The sequence below is a fragment of the Tetrao urogallus genome, assembly GCF_951394365.1.
Source record: "Tetrao urogallus genome assembly, chromosome: 5".
NCBI lineage: Eukaryota > Metazoa > Chordata > Aves > Galliformes > Phasianidae > Tetrao > Tetrao urogallus.
In genome coordinates this window covers 64,153,038-64,175,991 of record NC_136818.1, presented here as the reverse complement: position 1 = coordinate 64,175,991, position 22,954 = coordinate 64,153,038, and the positions used below count along the sequence as shown (strand labels likewise).

The 22,954-nt window shown below is 48.3% G+C and overlaps 1 protein-coding gene across 1 annotated transcript in view; it reads left to right on the top strand.

The window, feature by feature from the left end:
• Positions 1–1,252: 1,252 nt before the first annotated feature.
• TCERG1L (transcription elongation regulator 1 like) overlaps positions 1,253–22,954 on the top strand; it is a gene marked incomplete at both ends in the record, with an annotated part of 62,491 nt that continues 40,789 nt past the window's right edge. The window contains 4 exons of the mRNA XM_079536042.1: positions 1,253–1,456; positions 2,367–2,513; positions 3,044–3,224; positions 13,133–13,297. Of these exons, the coding sequence (XP_079392168.1) occupies positions 1,253–1,456; positions 2,367–2,513; positions 3,044–3,224; positions 13,133–13,297 (697 nt within the window). The remainder of the gene's footprint in view (positions 1,457–2,366; positions 2,514–3,043; positions 3,225–13,132; positions 13,298–22,954) is intronic.

Sequence of the window (22,954 nt, the reverse complement as noted above, 5' to 3'; positions counted from 1 at the left end):
ATTGCGTTTCATAGGAAACAACTGTTTTTTCTGTCATTACATTTCTGTTTTTCTGTTCAGTTTCAATTACCACGACAAGATTTTTGCCTTTTTAAAAAATAAAATAAAATAACCCAGCACTAAAACATTTGGAAATGCGTTTCTCTTATCTGATTTCTGTCACTTTATACTCAAATCAGCACTTCCCAGATTTCTCTGAGGGGGACTGTGAGCAATGCATTTTCCCAAACATTGTGTTTAGCCACACATCCCAATAAATTGGCTTCAGAATGTAGGAATTAACTTTACTGAGGTCATTCACAGCCATGAGAGACACGATCCCCCAGCACACTGAATCAGATTAGAGGCAGGGGGGTTGAAGTGGGTGATCTTTAAGATCCCTTCTGACCCAAGCCGTTCTATCATCCTATGAAAAATCGGTTTTTAAGGCCTTTAACTTTCTTCCATATTGTATTAAGAAGCCTCCAATTTGCCTATGGACATCTGCATAATGCTGGCATTGTCCCATTGTGGCCAGCTGGATGGAGCCTTGCTCATCATGGGCACGGCTGCCCCAGGTGTGGGCTGCAGCTTCTGCAGGGGGGTCCCAAGGGAGGCACTGCCACAGGCTTTCCTAAAGTCTGCCTAGTTTATGTTCTTCCACGTTGGGGCAGAAGTGGAGAGCATAGCAGGTTGGGTGTGATGTGGTGGGGTCACCCTGACCCTCTGGACAGTGCCACAGAGGTCAGCCTGCAGCACGCCTGGCCTTCCCAAATGTCTTTTGCCACCAGCAGTGACAGTAACGGGTTGTGTTCCTGCAGGCTGCAGGTGAGGGTTTTGTTGCTAATGAAGGCAGGAGAACGTTATTCCTCCGCAGCCCACAGCAGGAGCCCTGCCGGCGGGGAGGCAGCGATGGCCACATAGCAATAGAGACCCACAGCGAGCACACCTTCGCGTAACATCGCCTTTAAAGCCAAAACCTGCGATGCGTTTTGCACGGTTGCATGTCAAAAAGCCGTTCCGCGGACTCGCGCAGCGGAAATCTCGCTTCAGGCTCGGTGCGAGGACTGCCCTCCCCACCTCGAAGCTGCCCCGAACCGCCACATCGCGGCTCCCCCCGCACGGCCTCGAAGCTCCGCGTCGCGGTTCCACCCCGCTCCTCCCTGCTCGGGCGGTGCCTCTCGGCGGGGCGGTGCCTGAGCCGCCGTCGGCTGCCGGCGCGGAGCGGAGTTTCACTGGGCGGCGGGCACGGCGCAGCCCCGTGCCATGTAGGATGCTGCCGGCTCCCGCAGCCAAGCGGCCGCCGCCCCTGCTGTGGCCCGCCGAGCCCCCCTGGGCGTGGGCCGTGCCGGGGCTCCTGAGGGTCGGCGCGGCGCCCCCGCCGCTGCTGCTCTCGGCTCCGGCCGTGGGCTGGCCCGTTCCCTGCGAGCCGCTGCTGCCGCTGCTCGCCGAGCATCCCCCGCCGCTCCACGGGCAGGTAACGGCTCCGTGCCGATCCTCGCCGGGCGCTGGGGCCGCTCGGGGCTGCGCGGTGCCTCCGACAGATGCCCGTGTGGGTGCCGTGCCGTGCCGTGCCGGGCAGCGGCCGCTAGAGGTTCTTCGAGCCCCGGGCACGGGGATTTTCCAGCGGGTGGGAAACCCGCAATGCTCTTATTTTGTTTGTTTGGGTTTGTGGCTGTGGTGCTTTTTTTTTTTTTTTTTCTTTTCGCCTTTCGGGCTCTGTGGGTTTCTGCTGTCGGGCCGAAGGCGCCGTTCGCGTGCGGTGCGTTCCGTAAGAGATGAGCGAGGAGGACGCGCAGCGATACGAGCGCAGCTCCCCGCACCCAGGGGCTCGTTCCGCTCCCGAGTTCCCCGCCGTGCCGCCGAGCCCAGCCCTGCCCGACGGGGTTTCGATTATTTCTCGCTGCCGCACTGGGAATAATCGGGACTGCGCTTCTGATCGCGCTTTAGCTGCAATAGTTGCCCTGCTACAGCAGGCGGAGCGACAGCAGTGCCGGTAGCTGCACCGCTCCCTTCGTAACGTTGGAACGAAAGTGCGAAGCAAAGCGGCAGTCGGTGTGCGGCGGGGTCCCGGCAGCGGCAGGCGGGGGCTGAGCTCCGTGTGAGCCCCTCCGCGAGAAATACGCTGCCTGCTTTTCCTTTGGTCCTTCTCTCTTGGGGGTGACCGCTAAAGCCGCCTCCGCTGTTCTGTACGCGGGGCTCCGTCGCAGGCGGGCAGCACCGCATCCTTCCCCGAGCCACGGCCGGGCAGCACGAACGTGCGTTGGACTTGAAATTCAATGCAGTCACCCCGGAGGCGGCTGGGAGATGATGGAAGCATTGACTTGCTCGGGGCAAAACCCTTCTGTTAACTTCCTGCCTTTTTATTTTTATTTTTGCCCCCGCAGTGGATATTTGGAGCTCATTCTCCAGTCGTTGGATTTTCACCATCATCTGGTGTGGAATTTGTGCCTGTTTTTCCTCCCGTGTACACATCTGCTGTTCCACCTCACACTGGGAAGAACTGGATAGATAAAAGGCTGCCGAGCTGCAAAGTAAGTCTGGTCGTGTTTAATGCTGATGCTCATGAACTGTAGCAGCTGAGAAATATTTCTGGTTTTGTAAACTGTGGCTGCATGCAGGAGGGCAGTAGTTTGTCCAGTGAAACAGCATGGCGAAGAAATATTGTGGGGTTGATGTGTGCAGAAGGCTGCTCCAGTTGTGTTATATCTTTGGTTCTGTGAAGTTTTGCAAAGGATAAAATGCCAGAGGAGGTTGCAGTCTGTGAGCTGCTGATGGAGTTGTGCTGCTGAAGCTGTGGTGGAGGCACTGTTGGCTCCAGCACTCGTTTTCTTTTGGTGATGCTGCTTTAGCTGACTTGTGTTCAGGGCTGTCTGGGTTTGGAGCGACCAGCTGAGTGCTGTCCTCATGTACAGAACAGCAGTCAGTCTGTTCTGGTGTTTGTCCCCATGTTGAGATCCTACCCATGCAGTAATAACAAGCTAAAGACAAAAACAAAAGCTCAGAGATGGAAGGGAGAATAAAGTCTCTCCAGCCTTAATGTTCTTTTGCTTGTGTTGGACAGATATACCTAAATAATGCATTTGCTCTGGATTCGGCGTGGATGCATCCTGAGGAACCGCGTCTCTTCCAGGGCAACGAGAAGCCTCTGCTAATGACAAATCAAGTGGCAATGGCCATTGCCAGGCCAGCTCCTGCCTCCAGGCCTCTTCCCACAGTGGTGCTGGCACCTCCGCTGATGCCAGGTTAGTGAATAATTGAGTATTTACCGCCATTCATGCAGCTCAGGAGAGGAATGAGCCATTTCCTGAAGTAAGGGTTTCATTCCGTTCATCTGAAACTCTCCCGACTGATCTGGGACCTTGATGGCAGAGAGCTCTTCATCCCCTAAATTACTTCTAAAGTACTACGAGAATGTATTAATCGAAGGAGATTGCAACAGAAAATTCTGTAACTGGCTGTCTGCTTCCAGAATGATGGGAAGCCCCAAGGCTCTGGGTTTGTTTTCAACCAACCAACGAAAAAAGACCAATGCAGTTCATGCAGGATTCTCCTATTTGCTGTGAATTTTTGGAGTGAGATGTGGTTTCCATAAACAGCTATCAGCAGAGGACAGTAACTGACTGGTCCTCTCATTAGAACTCAGTTGTGCACAGTGGTATTAAATGAATGACATTAATCTGCAGAACACAGCAGCTAATAGAAAAGCTAGGATTTATACTTGGAATTCTGTTGCTCTAGAGCCCAATCTCTGCTTCTGTGTCACAGTGTTAATCTGAGGCAGCAGCTGTCTCACAGAGGAGGTTGGGGAGTAAAAGGCTGTTGGTACTTAAGGCACTGACTTAGATTCTGAAATTCAGAATTGGGGTATTCTTAATGGCTTGCTGTCTCTGCTCCTGTGTTCCTTAGATGTCAGGTAATGTTCCTCTGTGGGTTCCTGTGGGCACTGCTGCATTTGGAAGCTGGGCAGCATGCAGGCAGTTCTGTGTTTTTGCAGTAAGGCAGAGAGGGTGCTGGAAGAGATGAGTGTTTGGGTCGCTTTGCCAGATTGATTAATGAGCAATGAATATTGCTGAGAATGGAAGCACGTTGAACAGCGCAGATCAGCTCTGTGCTGGGGTGCTTCTAGCAGTCCTTTACGGAAAGCTGTGCTCTGCTCTTGCCAGCATGGAGCGATGCTCTGCTGTAGTGCAGTGTCTCTGTGCTGGGAATGACAGCGGTCATAAATAAGAGTGCCACAGCTTGAAAATCTGTTCTGTTGTCGCACAGGGAATATTTGAGTTGCGTTGCATCGTTCAAAGTGTGTTTTTAATAACAAATGCAACGGTGAAGGAGGAGTTCTGCAGAGCTGCATGCATGGCAGGAGGGTTGGTAGGCTGGTAGCTGCTGAGCTGGCTTGGGTTTACATGATGGTTTGTGTGCGTCGTTCTGCTGAGCACGGGGAGAGCTCTGCCCTGAGCTGTCAGCTCATGATGCAGTGATTGTGGAGAGTTTAAAGTACTTACATGACATGTCAAACATACAGAGCGAGTCTACCTGGTGGTGGATTAGAAGAGCTGGCCAGGCAAGGCAGCGGGTCGCACATGGGTGATCCTGAGGGAGCTACGTTGTCTGTGGAGGGTTTGCTTCCAGTGAACGATATGTGTGCAGTCAGGGCTGTTGTGTCAAGAGAGCTTGAGATGGATCAAACCGGTGCTGATCCATTTTCTTCCTTTGGAATGTCTTGCTGAGCAGGGTTTCTGGTAGACTTAGACTGAATGATGACTTTCCCTGCTCTGAAACCTGTCTGCTTCTGCCTACCTTTCAGACAGCACTTGGCATGCAGCGCTGCTGCACTGTTTGTCTTATCATAGAATCGCACTGGGTTGCAAAGGAGCACAGTGCTGATCCAGTTCCAACCCCCTGCTGTGTGCAGGTCACCAACCAGCAGCCCAGGCTGCCCAGAGCCACATCCAGCCTTGCCTTGAATGCCTGCAGGGATGGGGCATCCACAGCCTCCTTGGGCAACCTGTTAACACATCTTAGGCTCTGCCTCCTCCCTCCTTTCATCTCTTGACTGTTTTCCCACCACCTTCTGTGCTGATGGCTGTGTGCAGCCCAGCATGGCATGAGCTCCTGCTCCTCCTCCAGCAGTGTGCTCAGCATTTATTGCCCTGCTCCTCAGGAGCATGAGGACCCCTGGTTAACTTGCATCAATGCAATCAATGCATCCAGCTGATGCTATTCAAGTAATATCCTAAGCAGTTTGTGAGCTCCAGAGCTCGTGAAATTAAAACCTGTACATTTATGACACTGTTGCAAGAATGGGAAATTATAGTATCCATGCACTACAGCCTGGAGGAGAAGCTGCTTCCAAACATACTTAAAGTTCCTAGGAAGCATTATAGTAGTACTTGAAGTATTTAGTGTATAATTTTTATGGTTAATATGAAAAGTGATTAAAAAATACAGAGAGCAAATTGCTCAGGTAAGTGGCTTAAACTGAGAAGTTAATAAGCTTTTAGCAGGCTGCGTGGCTGTGTTCATTCTGAAAGCCCATCTCACAGGCAGGTTTGCCTTCTGCAGTTATCGGTAATGATATAATTGTTTCCTCAATTTATCAGCAGTGTTACAAAGATAAAGGAATGTGAAGCACTGACATTTGGTGAATGATAATGCACATAATTTTGCAGCTGTGAGTACAGGTACCAACTACTAGGAGCTGTGTTTTCCATAAGGAAAGGATTCTGCTGTTATTCTCCAGTATATTACAGAGCATGAATTCATGTACTTGGAATTTTGGGTATTCAAAGTGAATAATGGCATTTTGTTTTCCCGCCTAGAAATGGTGGGAGTTGTTTTATGTCTATTGGAAGAAGGCAGTGCTTGAGTATTTGTGCAGAGGAAGCATCAAGGTTTCTGTCTGCCGCATTGTGCTGTGCCACATGGTTGGAGCTGTGGCTCATTTGGACCCAAGTCAGACGTGCTCACGTTAGCTGTGTTGTCTGGCACTGCCCTGCTGGGGGAGCTGCTGGAAGCCTTCCTGAAAGCACTGCAGCTTGGTGCTCCTGAGTGGTTCGTGTTTTTGGAACTGCTTTGCACCGAGCAGCTCAGGCTTCAACACTGAGCTTCCCATGGGGAGAAGCAGCTGCTGGCACAGCTCTGGGTTATGCGAAGCACACACTGCCTGCTTTGTGGCATTCTGTTTTGCGTCCCAGTGGGGTTGGTGGCCTGCAGAAAGGAGCTTGGTTGTACCAAGGGGAGAAAAGCTGTAGCCCTCCGATGGGCCGTTGTATCCCCCTGGTACTCTAACTTGGATACCAAGGAATGGGGGAGCTGGCAGGAGCTGGAGCTGAAGCTGGAGGTGAAGGTGTTGGTGGCAGAACGATAACAGTGGAGGAAGTGAAGACCCAAAATTGTGGATGTCAGAATGAAGGAGAGTTGGAGAACGGAAGATGTGTGGGGTCTGCGTGGGCTGCCGAGGTGGTTCCTGCCTCTCCACTCACAAATCCTCTCCAAACAGCTGGGAAGCACTGAGCGCAAGCTCTACTTCTGTGGATACAAGCAGATAGCTTCGGGGCACCTCAGATGGGATGCTTTTGTATTTAATGGCCGTGTGCTACAGTTTCCAGTCTGTAACACAAGAGCAGCCCTGCGGGAACCCGATCAACCCTGCGATGTCACGCAGCTCTCTTAGCTCAGGCACTTCAGGGAGGAGCACACAGTGAAATCTTTGGGAATACTTGACTTTAGTTGCAGCCTTCCTGAAGTTTTGGCTTTGTTCGTTAAGCCCGTGCTTTTAGTTGCTCTCTGTTTTATCTACCTTTCAGCTCCGGTTAAGACCAGTTAATTTTCACTTCGATAATATAAATGAGGTTGCATTACAATACGCCTATTGAAAAAGCTTGCTGTTCCAACTTACTCTGTAATATTGTCCTGCTTGGTCCTGAGACCGTTATAAAGAAACTCATCCCTCTCAGTGATTTGCAGTGCCTGTTTTGGTTGGTTTTTGTATTGTTATTTATTGCACGTGGGCATAGAAATGAGCAGTCAGTGGTTCTTTTACTGGCAGACATGCAATACCAGGTTACAAACATAAGAGGCTGTACACTTTTTTTTCCCCCTCCCTTTTGGCTTCAGAAGATGGGAAAATCAATATGTTTTTCTTTGTATTAGGATAAATGCACTATTTAAGTCAACCCACTGCCTCGTGTTATTGATTGATAAGTACTGCTAGTTGCTCAGCACCTGAAATTCCAAACCACGTGCAGTTCAGATAGCAGAGCCAGCAGGTTCTCCTGGATCTGAATTCTGCAAGTGTAAATGCAGGTGTGATAAATGCATGTGTTGTAGGTCTTCCAAGCGTTTGTGCTTGACAGAAAAAAACAACCGAGTTCCTTGCGAGAAGCACCTGAAACTAATGTTAAAATCATGAGTGGCCTTAAGGCCACCACGTGGTGGGGCAGTGCTGCCCTGCAGGTGGACTGGTGCACTTACAAAGTGCTGTTCAGTGAGTGCTGGCACGTGAAGAAGTGACAGCAGAGAATTAGCCAAGAAGCAGCCGTGGCTCCATTTTCAGGTCTCAAACCTATTAGTTCCAGAATGTGCTTTGCTGATGAGGGAAGTCGGTGTTCTGTTGGAAGTGGCCAGCTGTGGCCAGCTAAGTCTTCTGCAGTGCCCACACTGAGTGATATGGCTGATTAGATGCTCAAACAGCATGCTGATACGAAGCAGTGGGCTCAGTATAGGTAATGCTTCCCATTTCCTTCTCTGCAAATGCAAAAGGTTTTCAGCTGGAGCAAATTCTCTGCTTGGTTTCCTTAAGTTCTTTACGGAGAGAGTGGTGAGGTGCTGGAACAGCTGCCCAGAGAGGCTGTGATGCCCCGTCCATCCCTGGAGGTGTTCAAGGCCAGGTTGGATGGGGCCCTGGGCAGCCTGGGCTGCTATGAAATGGGAAGGTTGGTGGCCCTGCACATGGTGAAGGGTTGGAGCTTCGTGATCCTTGAGGTCCTTTCCAACCCAAGACATTCTGTGATTCTGTATGATTCCTTCTGCCACGTTTTCAGCCTTCCTCCACGAGAAAATGTTCCAGTCTTTCTGGACGGTATACCTCAGCCTTACTAAACCTGGGGATTTTCCATCCTCCCCCTTTTCAGCCCTGTACTTCTCTGTGCACCCAGTGGTTTCCCAGACGATGCACAGAGCTTCCAGGGCTGTGGCTGGATCAGCCTGCAACCGGCTTGTGTGCAGCCCTGCAATGGCTCATGCGAGTAGCAACTTTTGCCCTGCTCTATTCTTCCCTCGTGCTTTAACATGCACCTTGTGTAGCTGGCCAGGGCTAGGAAGGTGCTGAGAAAGCAGTGTTGTAATATCCAGGAGCCCAGGACTCTGGGAGGAATGAATCTAAGGCAGAAATCAGGCTGTTGTTATCCTGTTCCCTCCTTTTTATGGCTCATCTTCGGGGAGGGGTGATCAGACAGCAGCAGTCACTGTAGCTCATTTCAACTACTTTCTTCTCTTTTCCTATCAAGAGACAGTTGTCAGTTTTAATACTGATAACAGCCTAATAAGTTTAATAAAGAACTGTCACATAAAAGACTGCGTTTTGTTCCTCTTAAAGACTCTACAGACGGAAGGGAAAGGGAATAAGGGATAGTAAACAATAAATTCACCCTTCAAATGCTTCGTTCTTCTGGACTCCCTCTCTGTACACCTTTAGAGGTGGTGATGAGTGCTCTGTGCTGGCTGGTGCTGGAGTGCTGTGCTGCCTGCAGCCAGGTTTGGCAGCCCCAGGGCTGTGCTCCAGCACTTGCCTGCTGCCCTGGCCCAGCAGCAGGAGCTGACCGAGGAGCATCCCGTGACACCTGTGCTGTGTGTCAAGATTTATTGCAGGCTGGTGCAATAAGTGGCAACCCTATGCTGCAGAATGGGTCCCAAGCTGGTGGACTAGACCTGAGAGATCCACTGTCAGTGTTACTGTCTGGTAATAAACCCTCCCTCTGCCTTCAGCTGGTTTAAACAGCATCAGTTGTGATTCAGCAAACAGTTCCAAAGTGTCTTTGTGATCACAAATGATAGACTTCATTTTTTTTTTTTAAGTAGCAGCTGGGATTGTGCAGTGCCTGGATGTGGCACACTGAGTCGTGGATGGGCTGTGCAGTGATAATGGTGCCCAGAAACCAGCGGGGATCCTGAGGCCAGGGCTGGCATGAGGGGAAACCAGCTTGAACCTCAGAATGGCTTGGGTTGGAAGAGATCTTAAAGGTCATCTAGAGACAACGATGCTGGTACAGGTCGATATTTATTTTATGAATAGAAGTTGAAAACAAGCAAGAAAACTGTTGCTTTGAAAAGAACTGGTAATGGTATACAGCCCTCTGTAGGTGATGATTAAGGCTTCTGTGTTACTAGCTTCAATGGCTCTCCAGTGAAAGTATTTAATCAACCTCAGTTTAATTGGTATTTATTTTCATACAGCCTTCATAATATGTGTGTGCACTGAGAGCCTTCCAAATATTTACTACCTTAAGCATACACGGGAAGTATTGTAAATCCCTTAGGATGCTCCTCAGCACTTTGACAGCTGAGTTTTGGAATCCTTTTCCTAAACTACCACAGGTCATTTGGGTAGTGTTGAAATGGAACTGCTGGTGAAAGGAAAGCTTTGATATAAGTTGGGCGTTGCGTGGTCGTGTGTTTGGTGTCCGCTTCTATGGGAAGAGGCAGATCAGCACTTGGAAGTGGAACTCCATTTGTGTCAGAAAGGTTTCCTTTAAAGAAAGTTAATTCTTCATCAAGACACCCCAAAAGTTCCTTTAACTTTGTAGAAGGTCTTTGTAAAACCTGTTTGATTTTTTTTTCCTTTTCTTTCTTTCATTTGGGTCTTTTCGGAGACACTCGTGGTTTTTTTGGAGGGGGGAAAAATGTTTTCCTGTAGGCAGAACTGAAGAAGCAGACTGAAAGAATGTAATAACAATCAGGATTTGTTGTGAAGCTGACAAGCATGGATCTGCCATGTGAAAATGGATCTTCTGCATGCAACTAGAAAGTTTACTTAAATGATGCTGTGCTGTAATAAAGGAAAGGTACAACAGAAACTTCCATATTTGTGCCTGTAGAGCCTCTTCTACACAGAAGTTTGCAGGCAGAGTTTGGAGATCAGACATGTTCACTGCATTTCTGCACTGCACCCCCTTTGATACGTTATCTGAGAACCCTCACTGCTCGTTCAGCTACTTCTCCAGTAGCTGCACACCAAGATGTGCTGCCCACCTCGTGTGTCTTTCCCTACTGCTGCTGTAGAGCACTGGGAATGAAGGTTGGAAAAGAGCATCAGTGTGGGTTTTGTTGTTCACAGACAGCTGCTGTGTTGTTCAGGATGGAGTGTGCCTTGGCAAAAACAAATTTGGAGAAAAAGCCACTGGTCATAATTTTGTCCTGCTCAAGATTATCCAGATGAGAGTTTTTTACTCCTATTTGCAAGGTGTTTGCTTCTTGAAACTCGAGTAAACAGTCAATAATTGTGTTTCTAAAAAACACATTTATTGGAAATTCTCCCAGTGAAATGGGATTGGTTTCTGCAAAGAGCTGCTTTCCTGCCCCTGCCAATGGCTGAAGAAGTGCCCAGCTCCTGAGAAGAACCATCCCGAGGCAGCCTATGGGGCAGGCTGAGCTGGGGGATCCTCCTGCTGGGATGGGTGGTGTTCAGTGGGTTCAGTGAAAGGTGTGGTGACCCCAGGCAGTGATGCACTCCAGTATTAACAATTACAGGGGTATCCTCATGTCGTGGAATTATTTAGTAGGAGAGAGCAAGTGAAAGCCTCATCAAAGGCGGGGAAATCACCCAAACTTCTCTTTCAACTGGCTGATGAAACTTTAATAACGGAGCTGATGAAACTTTAATAAGGATGGCCTGCTAGCTCCAGGAGTTCTACTCAGTTTTGGCAATGCAGGATTCTGTTGCTTTGTTGCTTTGCTCAGCTCTTTGGGAGACATGCGTGTTCTCCAAAAGAAGAATCAGTGGAGAAGCGAACAACCTTTCTGCTCATGTACCCTACAGGAGGCTGGCAGGAAAGTAATTCTCTGTGCAACGTTCGTTTTCCAAGTGTTGCAGAATGAGTTCAATTGGTTGCTCCCACTGAAGGTGGCTGGGTTGCAGGCAGTGATCTCGTGCAGTTGGAGCATGGAACCCAACCAACACCTATGGTTGTTCTCAAGTGAATGAATGCAAAAATCACCAAAACAGTCCAAGTAATCAGACCATGAGGTCTTTGGAGATTTCCATTGCGACTTTGGGAGAGTAACCTATTTTTCATCTGTCCACGGTGGAATAAATAAGATGTTGATATCGTTTGTTGGTGTTTCTTTGCCTGCATGCCTGATGTATTAGTACTCATACAAGTACTGAAATGGATTCCTCTTGGAGCTGATATCCAGTAGTAATAATGGAGCTTTTTTATGCTGCTTACTGGAAATATTTGACTTCTGTTTTGCTAAGACGGAGGGCTTTTGTTGTTGGCAAATAATTGTTTATTATAAGATTGAGAAGCAGAGCTGCTGAAATTGAGGAGAATAGCCTCAAGAGCCCCAATTAGCTGTAAGTGGAACAATTTCCTTTCCTAAAGCACGGAACGTCTTTCCCCTACCCCAGAGCTGAGAGCAGGAATGTTTGGCAGCAAGAGCATCCAGGTGTCTGAAGGCCCACACAGGGCACCTGGCCATGGAGATGCATGGAGCTGGGTTGTGTCCCCTGTCCAGAGTGGGGCAATGGTGGGGCTTCTCTAGGGGACAGTCATTGCTGCTGAGCTGGCAGTGAGGCCCCTTGGTGCCTTCTGAGCCCCCCAGGGCCAGGCACTGGCTCGGCAGTGATGCAGAGGTGCGGGAAACCCAACAGATTGAGGAAATGTCTGCTGTGATCAAGCAGGGATTTGTGCTCGGCTACAGTTGGCTCTCAGTGCCTGAAGGGTTTCCACATGAGCTGAAAACATTTGCTAAATAACATAATAAGCTAATGATTGCTTAATTTTTGAATACATAGCTCAGTGTAGAGGGAGTAACAGCTGGTGTTTGTCAAATGAGGTTTTTCCTTAAGACTTTCTACTGCTCATTTTCTTGTTTATTTAAGATATTTAGCCAAGATTGAGCTCCAAAGGTCTTCCCCTTATGCTTCTCAGACATCGAGGTAAATGCTATGTAGTCAGAAGTGAGTTTGAGCCTGCGTTTTGTGGGCAGCTGCTGAGTTCCTGCTCAAGGCAGTCTTATAGTGCAGGACAAAGGGGGAAGGATTTAAACTGAAAGAGGGGAGATTTAGGTTGGCTGTTCGGAGGAAATTCTTCACTCAGAGGGCACTGAAGCTCTTTCCAACCTGAGCCATTCTATGATTGTATGAAGTTTCTGCATGGTGTGTGCTCAAGGTGAAGGCACCTGCATATGAAGGTTGTACAGCTTAGCTGTTTGCATGCACAGAGCAGGGCAGCAGTCCAGCTGGTAACACTGATGTCTGGTTAATGTAATGGGCAACACAAACATTCAGATCTAAAATCAGACAGCTTTTATTTAGCAAAAGTCAGATATGGGTGTTTGTGCATCGTTATGAGCCATGACAGATGAAGTGAACACAGATCAATACGTTCAACTGCTTGGCTTCTTCTATTATTGAGGTTTTTATCATTTAAATTTAACAACTCTGCGCAGCTTATACATCACTCAATATTACCTTGTGTTGTCCCTTCAGGTTGCAAGGCTGCGTTCTCACATCTAGGGTTTAAAGCTCAGAGCTCTGGAAGAATAACAGCAAGAAGGGCTGGGGCCATGGTGCCAGCACTATAGCCTTGCCAAAGGCACTGCATGAAACTCAGCTTCCTTTTTATAGAGCCTTAAGTTTGGAAAATACCCTCAAGGTCATTAAGTCCAACCACCAGTGGTGCTGCTACGAGTGCTTCCTAAAGAAATCAGCATGGCTTTGTGAGGCATTGGAAACATTATTAAAGTGCAACATCTTATTAGAAGCAGATGTTCATTAAGGTCCTTTCCAACCTCAGCCGTTCTGCAGTCCTATCTCATGATGTCGAAGGCAAGGTTAAGAATGTTCTGTGTGTTTGTGCTGCTTTTAACTCAGAATGCTGGAAGCATCCTTACATCCATCCCAATGAAGTGATTGCATCTCTTGCTGCAGGTGGCTGCCGGCGCGGTCCCAGCCCAGTGGGCAGCCCTCCAAGCCTGGCGCTGCTGGCAGTGGAGGCTGAAGCCCCCCCAGGACCACCCCCATCCAGCATCCCACAGTGCCGCCTGCTCACCCTCTCACCCCTCAGGATCCCAGTGCTGGGCTCCCCATTCCCAGGTAAGGTCGTTTGGGTCGGTGTGGAGAAGCAGCACCGTGTGCTCTGCAGCACAGACAGCCTCTGTGCGTTCTGCTGCTGTGCTTTGGTAGCTGCAAGCACACAGCTGCTGTGTGAGCACACGCACCTGGGCTTAAATTGTTTTCTCTAGTGCTGCTTAAAGGTGTTCTCTGATAGCATGTGTTAAAAGTTTGTGCTCGTTAGTAATCTTTTGGTATACTGGGACAGTTGTGGGCAGTATGTGAACTGAGCTGCATCCTCTGTCACCTTTGGGAAGGAAATGTGGTCCTAATGGCGCTGGGATGGTGTGCCAATGGGCTGGCTGCAATGTTGGCAGTTGAAAGATGTCTGTTTGACATGAAGGGACAGAATGGCAGATCAACCTGAGTTGAAAGGAACCCCAGGTGTCACCGAGTCCAGCCCGTGTCCCACATAGCAGCACTGAACCTCAGACCCCATGGCTGAGAGCGGTGTCCCAGTGCTTGCTGAGCTCCAGCAGCTTGGAGCTGTGCCCACTGCCTCTGGAGCACAGTCCTCTCCTAACCCAACCCAACCTTCCATGCCACAGCTCTGTGCTCAGATCCTGTCACTGTCACCAGCGAGCAGAGCTCAGTGGTAACGTTTGGGACAGAAGCAGATTGCTTCCTTACAAAACCTGCTAGAGGAACGTAGCCTTGGGTTCTGCACGCTTCCTTACAGGTTTGGGTGTGGGTGATGTGCCTGTGGTTGCTCACTGCAAAACCTGCTGTTTCCTCAACTTCCAATTATCCCATGGCACTGCGTGTGGTACCTGGGGGGCTCTGCAGCATCACCCTGCTGTGTGAGTCTCCTCTTTGAGGTCTTCGTGGTCATTTTTGGAGCTATTTGTGCTTTGGCTGCTTAAGGCTATATTTTTGAAACACGGTGTTCCAATTGAGTTTAAAAATGTATTTTTGGCACCTTTTCCATCTTTTTGGTACTTGAAGTGTAACGCAGCACAATGCAGCGAGATTGAAATTGGCAGGAAGTGTGCAGTTATGATATTGGGTGTTCAGATGAAATCTTCACATGAGAAATGGATCTCTGTAATTATCGTTCCTGTTGAGCAGCCATCATAATGGTGCAGATAAAAACGGCTACTGGGGAAGGGCTACAGGGTGTGAAGAGCTTATGTCCCTGCAGGGATACAGTCTCCCAGCTGTTACAAAGGACCATCCTGCCAGCAGAGCACAGAGCTCTGTAGATGCTGCCATGGGGAGAGGAGCTGAGGGCTTCCCATGGGATATTTTCTGACCCACAGTGATCACTTCACCCCTCTGAAAATGAGCATCTTATAGGAGAATTGGAGGGCAAGAGAGTCGTTCTTTATCCGTGCTGAAATACAGATTTAGGTGCTAGATGTATTCTTCCTTGAATTGAGATGCTCAGGCATTCCTGGGAGAAGCAGTTGCAGGACTTCTGATTTACAGCTGCAGCACTGAGCCCTGCATGAATTGTATTAGGCACGATAGAATATTATAATATCAAGGAGCTATGGAGTTAAGATAAGTGGCTTGGTTCTGCTGTGATAAACATGTCAGGCCATGATAATTGTTGCTTTCCTTTCGAATGACTGTGTGATAGGCTATCAACTACCATGCTGTGAGTGCCCAAGCAATCAGCCCATTATCAATCATTCACAGTACAGCACACGCTTCTGGGTGTGTTCTCCTATGGAATATATAGCAGCTTTTTAGGAAAGAAAGCTTGGAAATGCCCGGCACATATAAAATAAACTCAAGATTCGGCTAACCATTTTTCTCTATTAATCATCCTCTCTGGAGGGCTGGCTATTTCCTTTGCAAAGGCTTACATAAAACATTTTTATGAAACTCCTTTTTATTGTGCTCACGGTGAAGAGGACTCTGAGGTGTTCACTTTAAATTATCTTTGTCAACACGAGCTTGATGGAAAGCTTCCTGAGCTGCGGCGGAGCACTGAGGATGGCGGCGAGACCTGGGAACTGGGAAAAAAGGAGAGTAATGAATGGGAGTTTTCATGAGCTCTAAAGAACGAATCAGAATTGGGATAGGTGTGAGTAAAAAGAAAGATGTGTGGGGTGAGTCCTTAGCACAGAGTGGAGCAGGGAGGCTTGCTGTGCAAGCTGCTGGGAGATGCGCAGCAGAGGGTGATGGAGTTGGTGTTACTTGGAGGGAAGGACCGGTTGGTGGTCAGGTTGGTATCACAGCAATGTCTGCTCCAGAGAGCAGCCAGGCGCTGGCACAGCTGCCCAGGGGTGGGCAGTCCCCATCTACAGAGGCATTCAGAGCTGCAGGGATGCAGCACCGAGGGATGTGGGCTGTGGGCTGGGTGGGGGTCTCAGAGGGCTTTTCCAGCCTGAGTGGTTCTGTGGTTCTATGACTCTAACAACATTATCTCGCATAAACTTTCAGCAAGGAGAACATGGGAAGCTCATTAATTACTGGGTTAGTCTATAAATCATACACGAAGCAAGAGGAATGCAGCCGCCCCAGGGTCTGCAGATAATGCTCTCTCACAGATCTGTTTTTCTTCGAGATCCATGAGTTGTCTTTAATAACGTCAGCGTGACGATGATGCTTTTAGCTGAAGGGGAGGCAGGGTTTAAAGCACGCTGTATGCCTGGCATTTTCTGTACATTAAATTATGCTTTCTTGAGGCTTCCCCAGTCATTAATTTATACAGCAATAGTGAAGCAGAGCGCTGAGCTGCCTTTGGCCACTGACCATTCTTCTCCAAGTCACACCAGCTCCACCACCACTGCTGTGTGCCTCTCAGCAGCTGCAGTGTACAGGGCAGCCTCCCCATGTTCTCCTTCCTGCCTCAAACCACACCAGACAAGTCCTGTGGTACAGCTCTGAAGTGTATTTCAGAGGTGTTGGATGCATTGCTCTGTTTGCTGTCTGCCACAGTGCAGGCTTCTGTCCTAAAAGCAGTACCAAAGGAAAGGGCGACTTTGCCAGCTTCTAATGATGGATGCCCTGAATATCTTCTGGAAGCAGTTAAAGCTGTAATTGTTAGGGACTTCTGCTGTGACAGAATGACTGCTTGGCGCCACTTTACTTGAAGTGGTGAAAGGGAATTCCAGCCAAAGCCAGTGGTGGCCAATGTCCCATTCTGGGTTTGGGAGCACAGATAAAAAGTGCCAGATCCTCACTGCCAGAAAGCTCCTAATCCCTGGGTAAAGAGCTACCTGGGAGCAGATAAAGCCAGCAGGGTGAAGCCAACAAGGTGGTACGTTTGGCATCCCGGAGAGCTCTGGGCTTCAGTTCTTTTGTTCAGTGGCATTTTTGTTTCTCCTTGCTTGGAGAACCTGGTAGCGTTGAGTAAATTGTCTGCACTCTGCACGTGTGGAGCTGCTTTGCAGAGCTCTGGTCGTCGTCATGGTGAAAAACCTGAGCAGAGTGTTTCTGTGGTTTCTGCTGCACGTTGGGGCAGGTGGTTTAACATCAGTGAGCAAACATGGAGAACAGTCCAGAAATGCTACCGGAGCTCAGCTTTAGGTTAGTTCTTCCTTTCTTCCTCTTTCCCTTTTCTATCTCTTGGTGGTTCTGCTCGTACGTTCTGTTTAAATATTTAATGCCATTCTTGCTGTTAACGTGGGTTTTGTGCCAGCGTTAACATAAAGACCAAATAAAAGCTCGTGGAAAGCAGCTATGCAGCGATCTGTGCTGCATCCTTGTGCTCATTTGCTCTGCTGGTAAGAAGAGAACTTAATTTTCCAGTGCTATCAAGCCAAGGCTTCGAAGAGGACTCTCTCTTAGGAGAAAAAAAAAGACAATAAAATCCTAGCATGTAGAGTTATTTGGTGCTTCACGTATGGGATGGCTGGTAATCTCAAATGTCTTTTTTATGGCTACTGTATTAGGGGCGAGGGGATTTATTTTTTTCACATCCCATTTCTTAATTATTCAAATGGAAAAGGTAAGGTATGAGCGTGCAGTTATGGACTCTGTAAATTAGCAGCCAGTACAAATATTAAAAAAGACACCATCTGCCATATAAGCCATTTGCCACCTGTTCTCTTCCTTTCAGAATTATTTAATGGTTTACATTTAATGGTTCAGCCTGCCATGGAACAGCTGGGAAGTGACTAAGTATTTTTCCTATCAATAACTTAGCGGCCAAGCAACATTGTGTGTTCAAAACACCTCTCAGTGCCAGAGCTTTCCACATGCTCCTTCATGTGTCTGTCAGCTTGCTTCATTAGTGAATTCTGCTGATACAAAACACATTTTCATAACAACAATTACTCAGTTATTTTGACAGTATTTTTGGGGGGAAACAAAGGGTTTTTCTTCTGCAGCAGAGGAGCGAAGGCTGCTGGCTGTGCTGGAGTGCTGCCCTCCCCTCTGCTTTGTCTGGGGGAACACTGGGGGGGATGGGGAAATTTGTTCCTAACAAATGATTGAATGGAGAGCTGAGGCCTGTCCTGTTCTGTGCCTGGGGTTGCTGGGGCTGTGATGGTGGTGCACAGGGTGGCAACTTGCCTCGTGTGTCTTTTTAGCATCGTAAGTGTCCAACTCAATGGTTTGATGCTTTTGTTGTCCTCTTTTTTACATAAAAAAAAATAATAAATGTTGTGTATATACATTAACTATAGCATATGTTTTATATGAGGTCTGTACAATTCCTCCTCGCTCAGTGCGGCCCAGGTGAGCCAAAATGTTGCACACCTGTGGTCTAACTGACACAGCCCGGGAGTTCATAGTCCTATGTGAACAAGAAGTAATGTTTTCAGATCACCAGAGGAGCAGTTCCAGGTATTCCAAGCAGAAGTGTGGCACTGACATACTGGGAAGCTTCCCCCCTCCTTCCTGGTCTCCTGTGTGCCTAGCAGTAACAGCCACTCATCTTGGCGCACGGAGCATTTCTAACGAGCTCGTTGTAAATGATCTGCCCAGCTTTAATGCTGTGTAACGAAGCAAGCAAATGGATGTTTATAGTTATTAAAGTGATAACTTCCTGCTTGAGCTAATATCCAGCATAAAATTACTTTTCAGCTTCGTATCTGTGTTGGCGGGTGCGAGGGAAGCCATGCACGCGCAGCAGTTTTTGAGCTAACCCTTTCCCATGAGTGCCAGTTGCCTCCTGCTGGCTGGTACATCTCTGCAGAGCGTGCGTGGAGTGCCCAGCTGCCAGGCAGGGCTGTGTGATCAGCCCTAGGGTGGGCCCTGGCCTTTGGCTGATCGTTCTGCTGGGGCAGGAGGGGACGCTGCTTCAGTGCCTGGAGAGAGATATCAAGGTACTGACAATAGCAAGAACATAATTAAATGGCCCATGTAGCCACAAAGGCAAACAACCCGAATCCTTCCATTCGTGCCCAGCTGTTTGCTTGGTAAATGTCATAAAAGTCAGATTTATTTACTATATGTTTAACCACTTATTAAATCAAGCAGTAGTTTTTTGTTTTATTTTTCCTTCAGACGATGCCAGGATGCTGCTGTAGAGAGCTTGAATCGTGTTTCAGAGGTTAGGAACACATCTGCACTGCCAAGATACCTGCAGAGCACTTGCCCCTGGATTGGCAGGCTGGGGATGCTGCAGGCATCGGCTCAGCTCTGGGCACTGGGCTGTGCTGCCCACACCTTGCAGTGCACATAAGTCAGTGCTGTTCCTTTTCAGCTGGGAGGCATTGTTTTCCCTCTGGAAGAGTTTTCAGCTCTCATTTCCTGCTTTTTTTTCTATTGCAGGCTGAAATGTAGCTGCGATTCTGTTTATTAAAGCAGTCCCCTAGCTAATTTTGATTCAGTACAAGGGTGGCAGAAGTCTGAGGAGGAAAAGCCAAATGGCAGCAAGGACAAAATAGTCCCGGCAGGATGAGTGATGGCCCAGGGCTGGGTGGCCCTCAATGGAACTTTGTGCTTCTCTGTGTGCTTCTAGCACTTAATAAAGCTACAGCGTGTGATGGTGCTGCCATGCAAAATGATTCAAAGTAGGATGGTGTGAAGGCATCTGTTGTGAACTGCTGCTTTGGTACTGCTGGGGCTACAGGTCCTGTTCCTGCAGGGCAGTGGGGACCTTCAGAGGACCTTTCCTTCTCAAATGAGTCTGCGGTGCTCAGAGCAGGGGGAAGGAGCACGTGTTGCTGAAGTCCATGTGAATGTTGGGAAGATGCAGCAGGAGGGACATTGCTTTGCACTTGATGTCATCAGCGGCCTGGGCAGTTTGTCTGATGTAGCAGTGAACTCGCTGGGTAAACGGCAGTCCCATAAAGCATATTTCAGTTTAATTCAAGACTGCTATTATATTTAACATCAGCAGTTAAATTGGTATTGCTATACCAGTGGGGAAGCTCATCTGAAAGAAAACAAAGTGCAGACAGGAGTTTGGGGCCATAGCAGTAGCATGCAGCAATGGAGCGCAGAGAAGCAGCAAACAGGAAGCTGGATTTTGGTTATTGGCCTTTTCTTTTATCCAAGGCATCATCTCTGATGACAGCCTGATAGACAGTGGGAAACAAATGGCTTTGGTAACTAAAGTCAGGTGTTGGTGGGTGTTGTCTGGCTGGCTGGATGTATTCCTCGATCTGTCCCTGCTATCTAAAGTGTAAATAGATTTAACGAGGTAAAACGAATCTTAGCTCGTTGGCCAGCATATAAATCAGGAAAATTAATTAAATTCCACAATTTAAAATGTGCCGTGGATGCTTCCCTAGGGTAGCTAAATAGAATTTCATTGATTCCGTTGCAAATTTTGCTCTGTTTACTGCATTCAGAGTGAGCTGGGAGCGTTCCTACAAACAAGGCGGGGGTTCTGGCTGCCCCCTGGGACAGCTGCTGCTGGCACACACTGAGCCCCACTGACACCAGCACACACAGTGTGGGCGAGGGCTGCTGGGATGCTGCAGAGCTGAAGGAACACATGGGAGGGGAAGATGGAACCACATTTCTGTGTTACTGACTTTGGAATTCCAAAGGTAATTTATAACTCGAATCCTCCTAGAAATAAGGGTTGGAAGATTTTTTTCTCTGAAATACAAAGGATTGGGTCATGCAGAAATAATTGCTCTGATATGACAGAGACAAAGTTGAAGTTCCAAAGGTTTGTTGCTGCATAATTTATTGCATTCTTCCAGAATTACATCCTATTAAACTACAAGATTGAGATTTTATGCTGGAATTGGTTTTCATAAGGAGAAATATTTCATATGGAAATAAATCAGGGAAGTTTTACAGAATGTGAATATGTTAAGGAGCATGTGAATGTGTTAATGAAGCACTCAGAGTGGCTGAGCTGTGTCCCCTGCCCTGTGGCTCACACTGCTGTCCTTATTGCTCTGTGCTGGCCACGGGGATGGGGACCTTCAGCTGGGTGCCATGCAGGCAAGCAGGGTGGTGTTTGGCACGGGATGCTGCTGGTTGCATTCTCACATCCTTATCCTCCAGTTCCTAGTTCCATAGAGTCATTCAGGTAGGAAAAGATCTCTGAGATCATCAAGCCCAGCCATCCACCTGGCACTACAAGGCCACAGCTAAGCCATGTCCCTGAGTGCTGTGTCCACCTCTATTCTTGCAGGGATGGGAGCTGCACTGCTGCCCAGGGCAGCCCGTTCCAGGGCCTGAGCACTCTTCTGTGAAGGAATTCATTCTGGCTTCCAAGCTAAACCTCCCCATGTGCAAATTGTTGTTTCACATCCAGGAATTGGACTCAGTGATCCTTATGTGTCCCTTCCAACTCGGGATCATGGATGGTTCTATGATCCTGTCCTTTCATGTAGCTCTAGCTCTTGTCTCACACATAACAGCATGTGGGAATAAAGGTGACTTTTCCTTAATCCTTGCAGCATCCAGCTGATTTGTGACACAGTGAGAGGATCAGTGAGGAATCATCAGATGGCACAGAGCCATCCCTGCAGTGCCTGGTGCACAGACCCTTGGCTGGGAGGGTCCACGTTTGTAAGGAGAAACAGAGGAACAGTCTGATCAACCCATACTGACTTGTCTTTCATCCTGAGAGTTGTGGAACCAGTGGTGCTGGAATGGTTGTGGTGCAGTTTGACGCATCCTAGGAACATACAGGAACCACTGCTGGAAAACCACAGCACCCGTTGTGCTCCTGTGATCTATTGGTTACACCTAATTTGTGCTCTGCTGCAGAGTGAGGAGCAGTGCCCTGATCATGCACTTTATAGGGGGGAATCAATGGGAAGTAATCTCTAAAAAGTCTACAGCAGGGAGCTCAGGTGTATCTTACTGATTCTAACATATCAGTATTACTGAATACGTTATTCTATATGTCAGTAATTAATTAAAATGTTGACCACGTGCTGTTTAGGTCTGGCTTTGTAAGGAACAATGGCAGAACTAATGGATGCTTGCTGTGCTGCCCGACATGGGGTGGTGGCACCAGGAGAATTGTGACAGCTGGGGACATGGGGACACAGGCATCAAGTGCTGTCCCTGTGTGCTGGGGCAGTTGACTCATGCTGGCTTCTGCTGGTTGTTCTGATTGAGTACAGAAGAGGAAAAAGTCTTTGAACATAAAGGGACAACAGGTGAGCAGAAAAGCCCGGTTTCACTTCACACACAGCTTATTTTCATGGTAAATCTAGGGGATGATATAGCCCAGTGGGCTTTGTGAATGGCTCCAAACAAGCATCCTGGCTTCATTCCTCTTTAACAAGTGAGCAGTTTGACATTTGTGTTGCACAAATACTGCATCCTCACCTTGATTTGCTCTGGCAGGTGCATGCTGTTTACTGTGGGCTAAGAGAATTTTGCAGGGTGGATGGTGGTGGAATGTTTTTTGGCATTAGCACGTTGTTTGCTTTCCAGAGGGATTCATTCTTTGGGTTGCTTGGTTTCAGGAGGCTGGAATCGCTTTGAAAAGGATAAAGCTGTCTGTGCTGCTGTTGTAGGACAGACACTTAGCACCACATGCATTCCCTCTGTGAACACGCAGTGCTGAACACAAGGTAAGATGAGATGATCAGGCAAGGCCAGCACTGCCAGTGGTGCTGGTTGTGAAGGGAGGAACATCAGCATGGTTTAGCATGGACAGGTAGGTGAGTCGGTGCCTGGCTTGACCACGAATCTCCTACTCCCACTGCTGCATGGCTGTGATTACTGAAACAAGTTCAGTGAGTTAATTAATGAAAGTAGGACTAGGGAATCTAATTTCACACTTGATGTATGTAGCTGTTTAGAAGCCCTCTTGAAATGATGGTTAAAAGCTCTGTTGCTAAACATACTGAGATTTGTCCCTGAGCTGGAATTTTAGGGGTGTCTTTGGTGGTGCCCATCTGTGCCCATGGAGCCCTGGAGCTGCCAGAGGAGTGGAGTGGGGTTTGGGAGCTCCATTCTTGTGACTGTGAGTGGGAAGTCGATCCCTAACAGCTCAGAAGTTGGATATCTATCTTCTGTATTCCATTGTTTGTCTTGAAAATAGAGTACAGAAAACTCTGGGCAAGGTTGGTATTTTCCAGCTGCCTGAAATAGGGCTCCAATGCTGAGCTGAATATCTGCAGCATCATGATGGCCCAGGGTCTATCAGGCTGGGCAGAAGCACAGCAGCTCCAGTAGAGGCTTGGGGATCTGTGTTGCTTCCTTTTCTAAACGTGGGGCTGAAGAGTTGTGGTGATGTTCAATGCTCTTGAAGATTTTATTATTAAATAAGTCACTTTTAATGCCATTGTCACAGAATGCCAGCATTGTAGAACT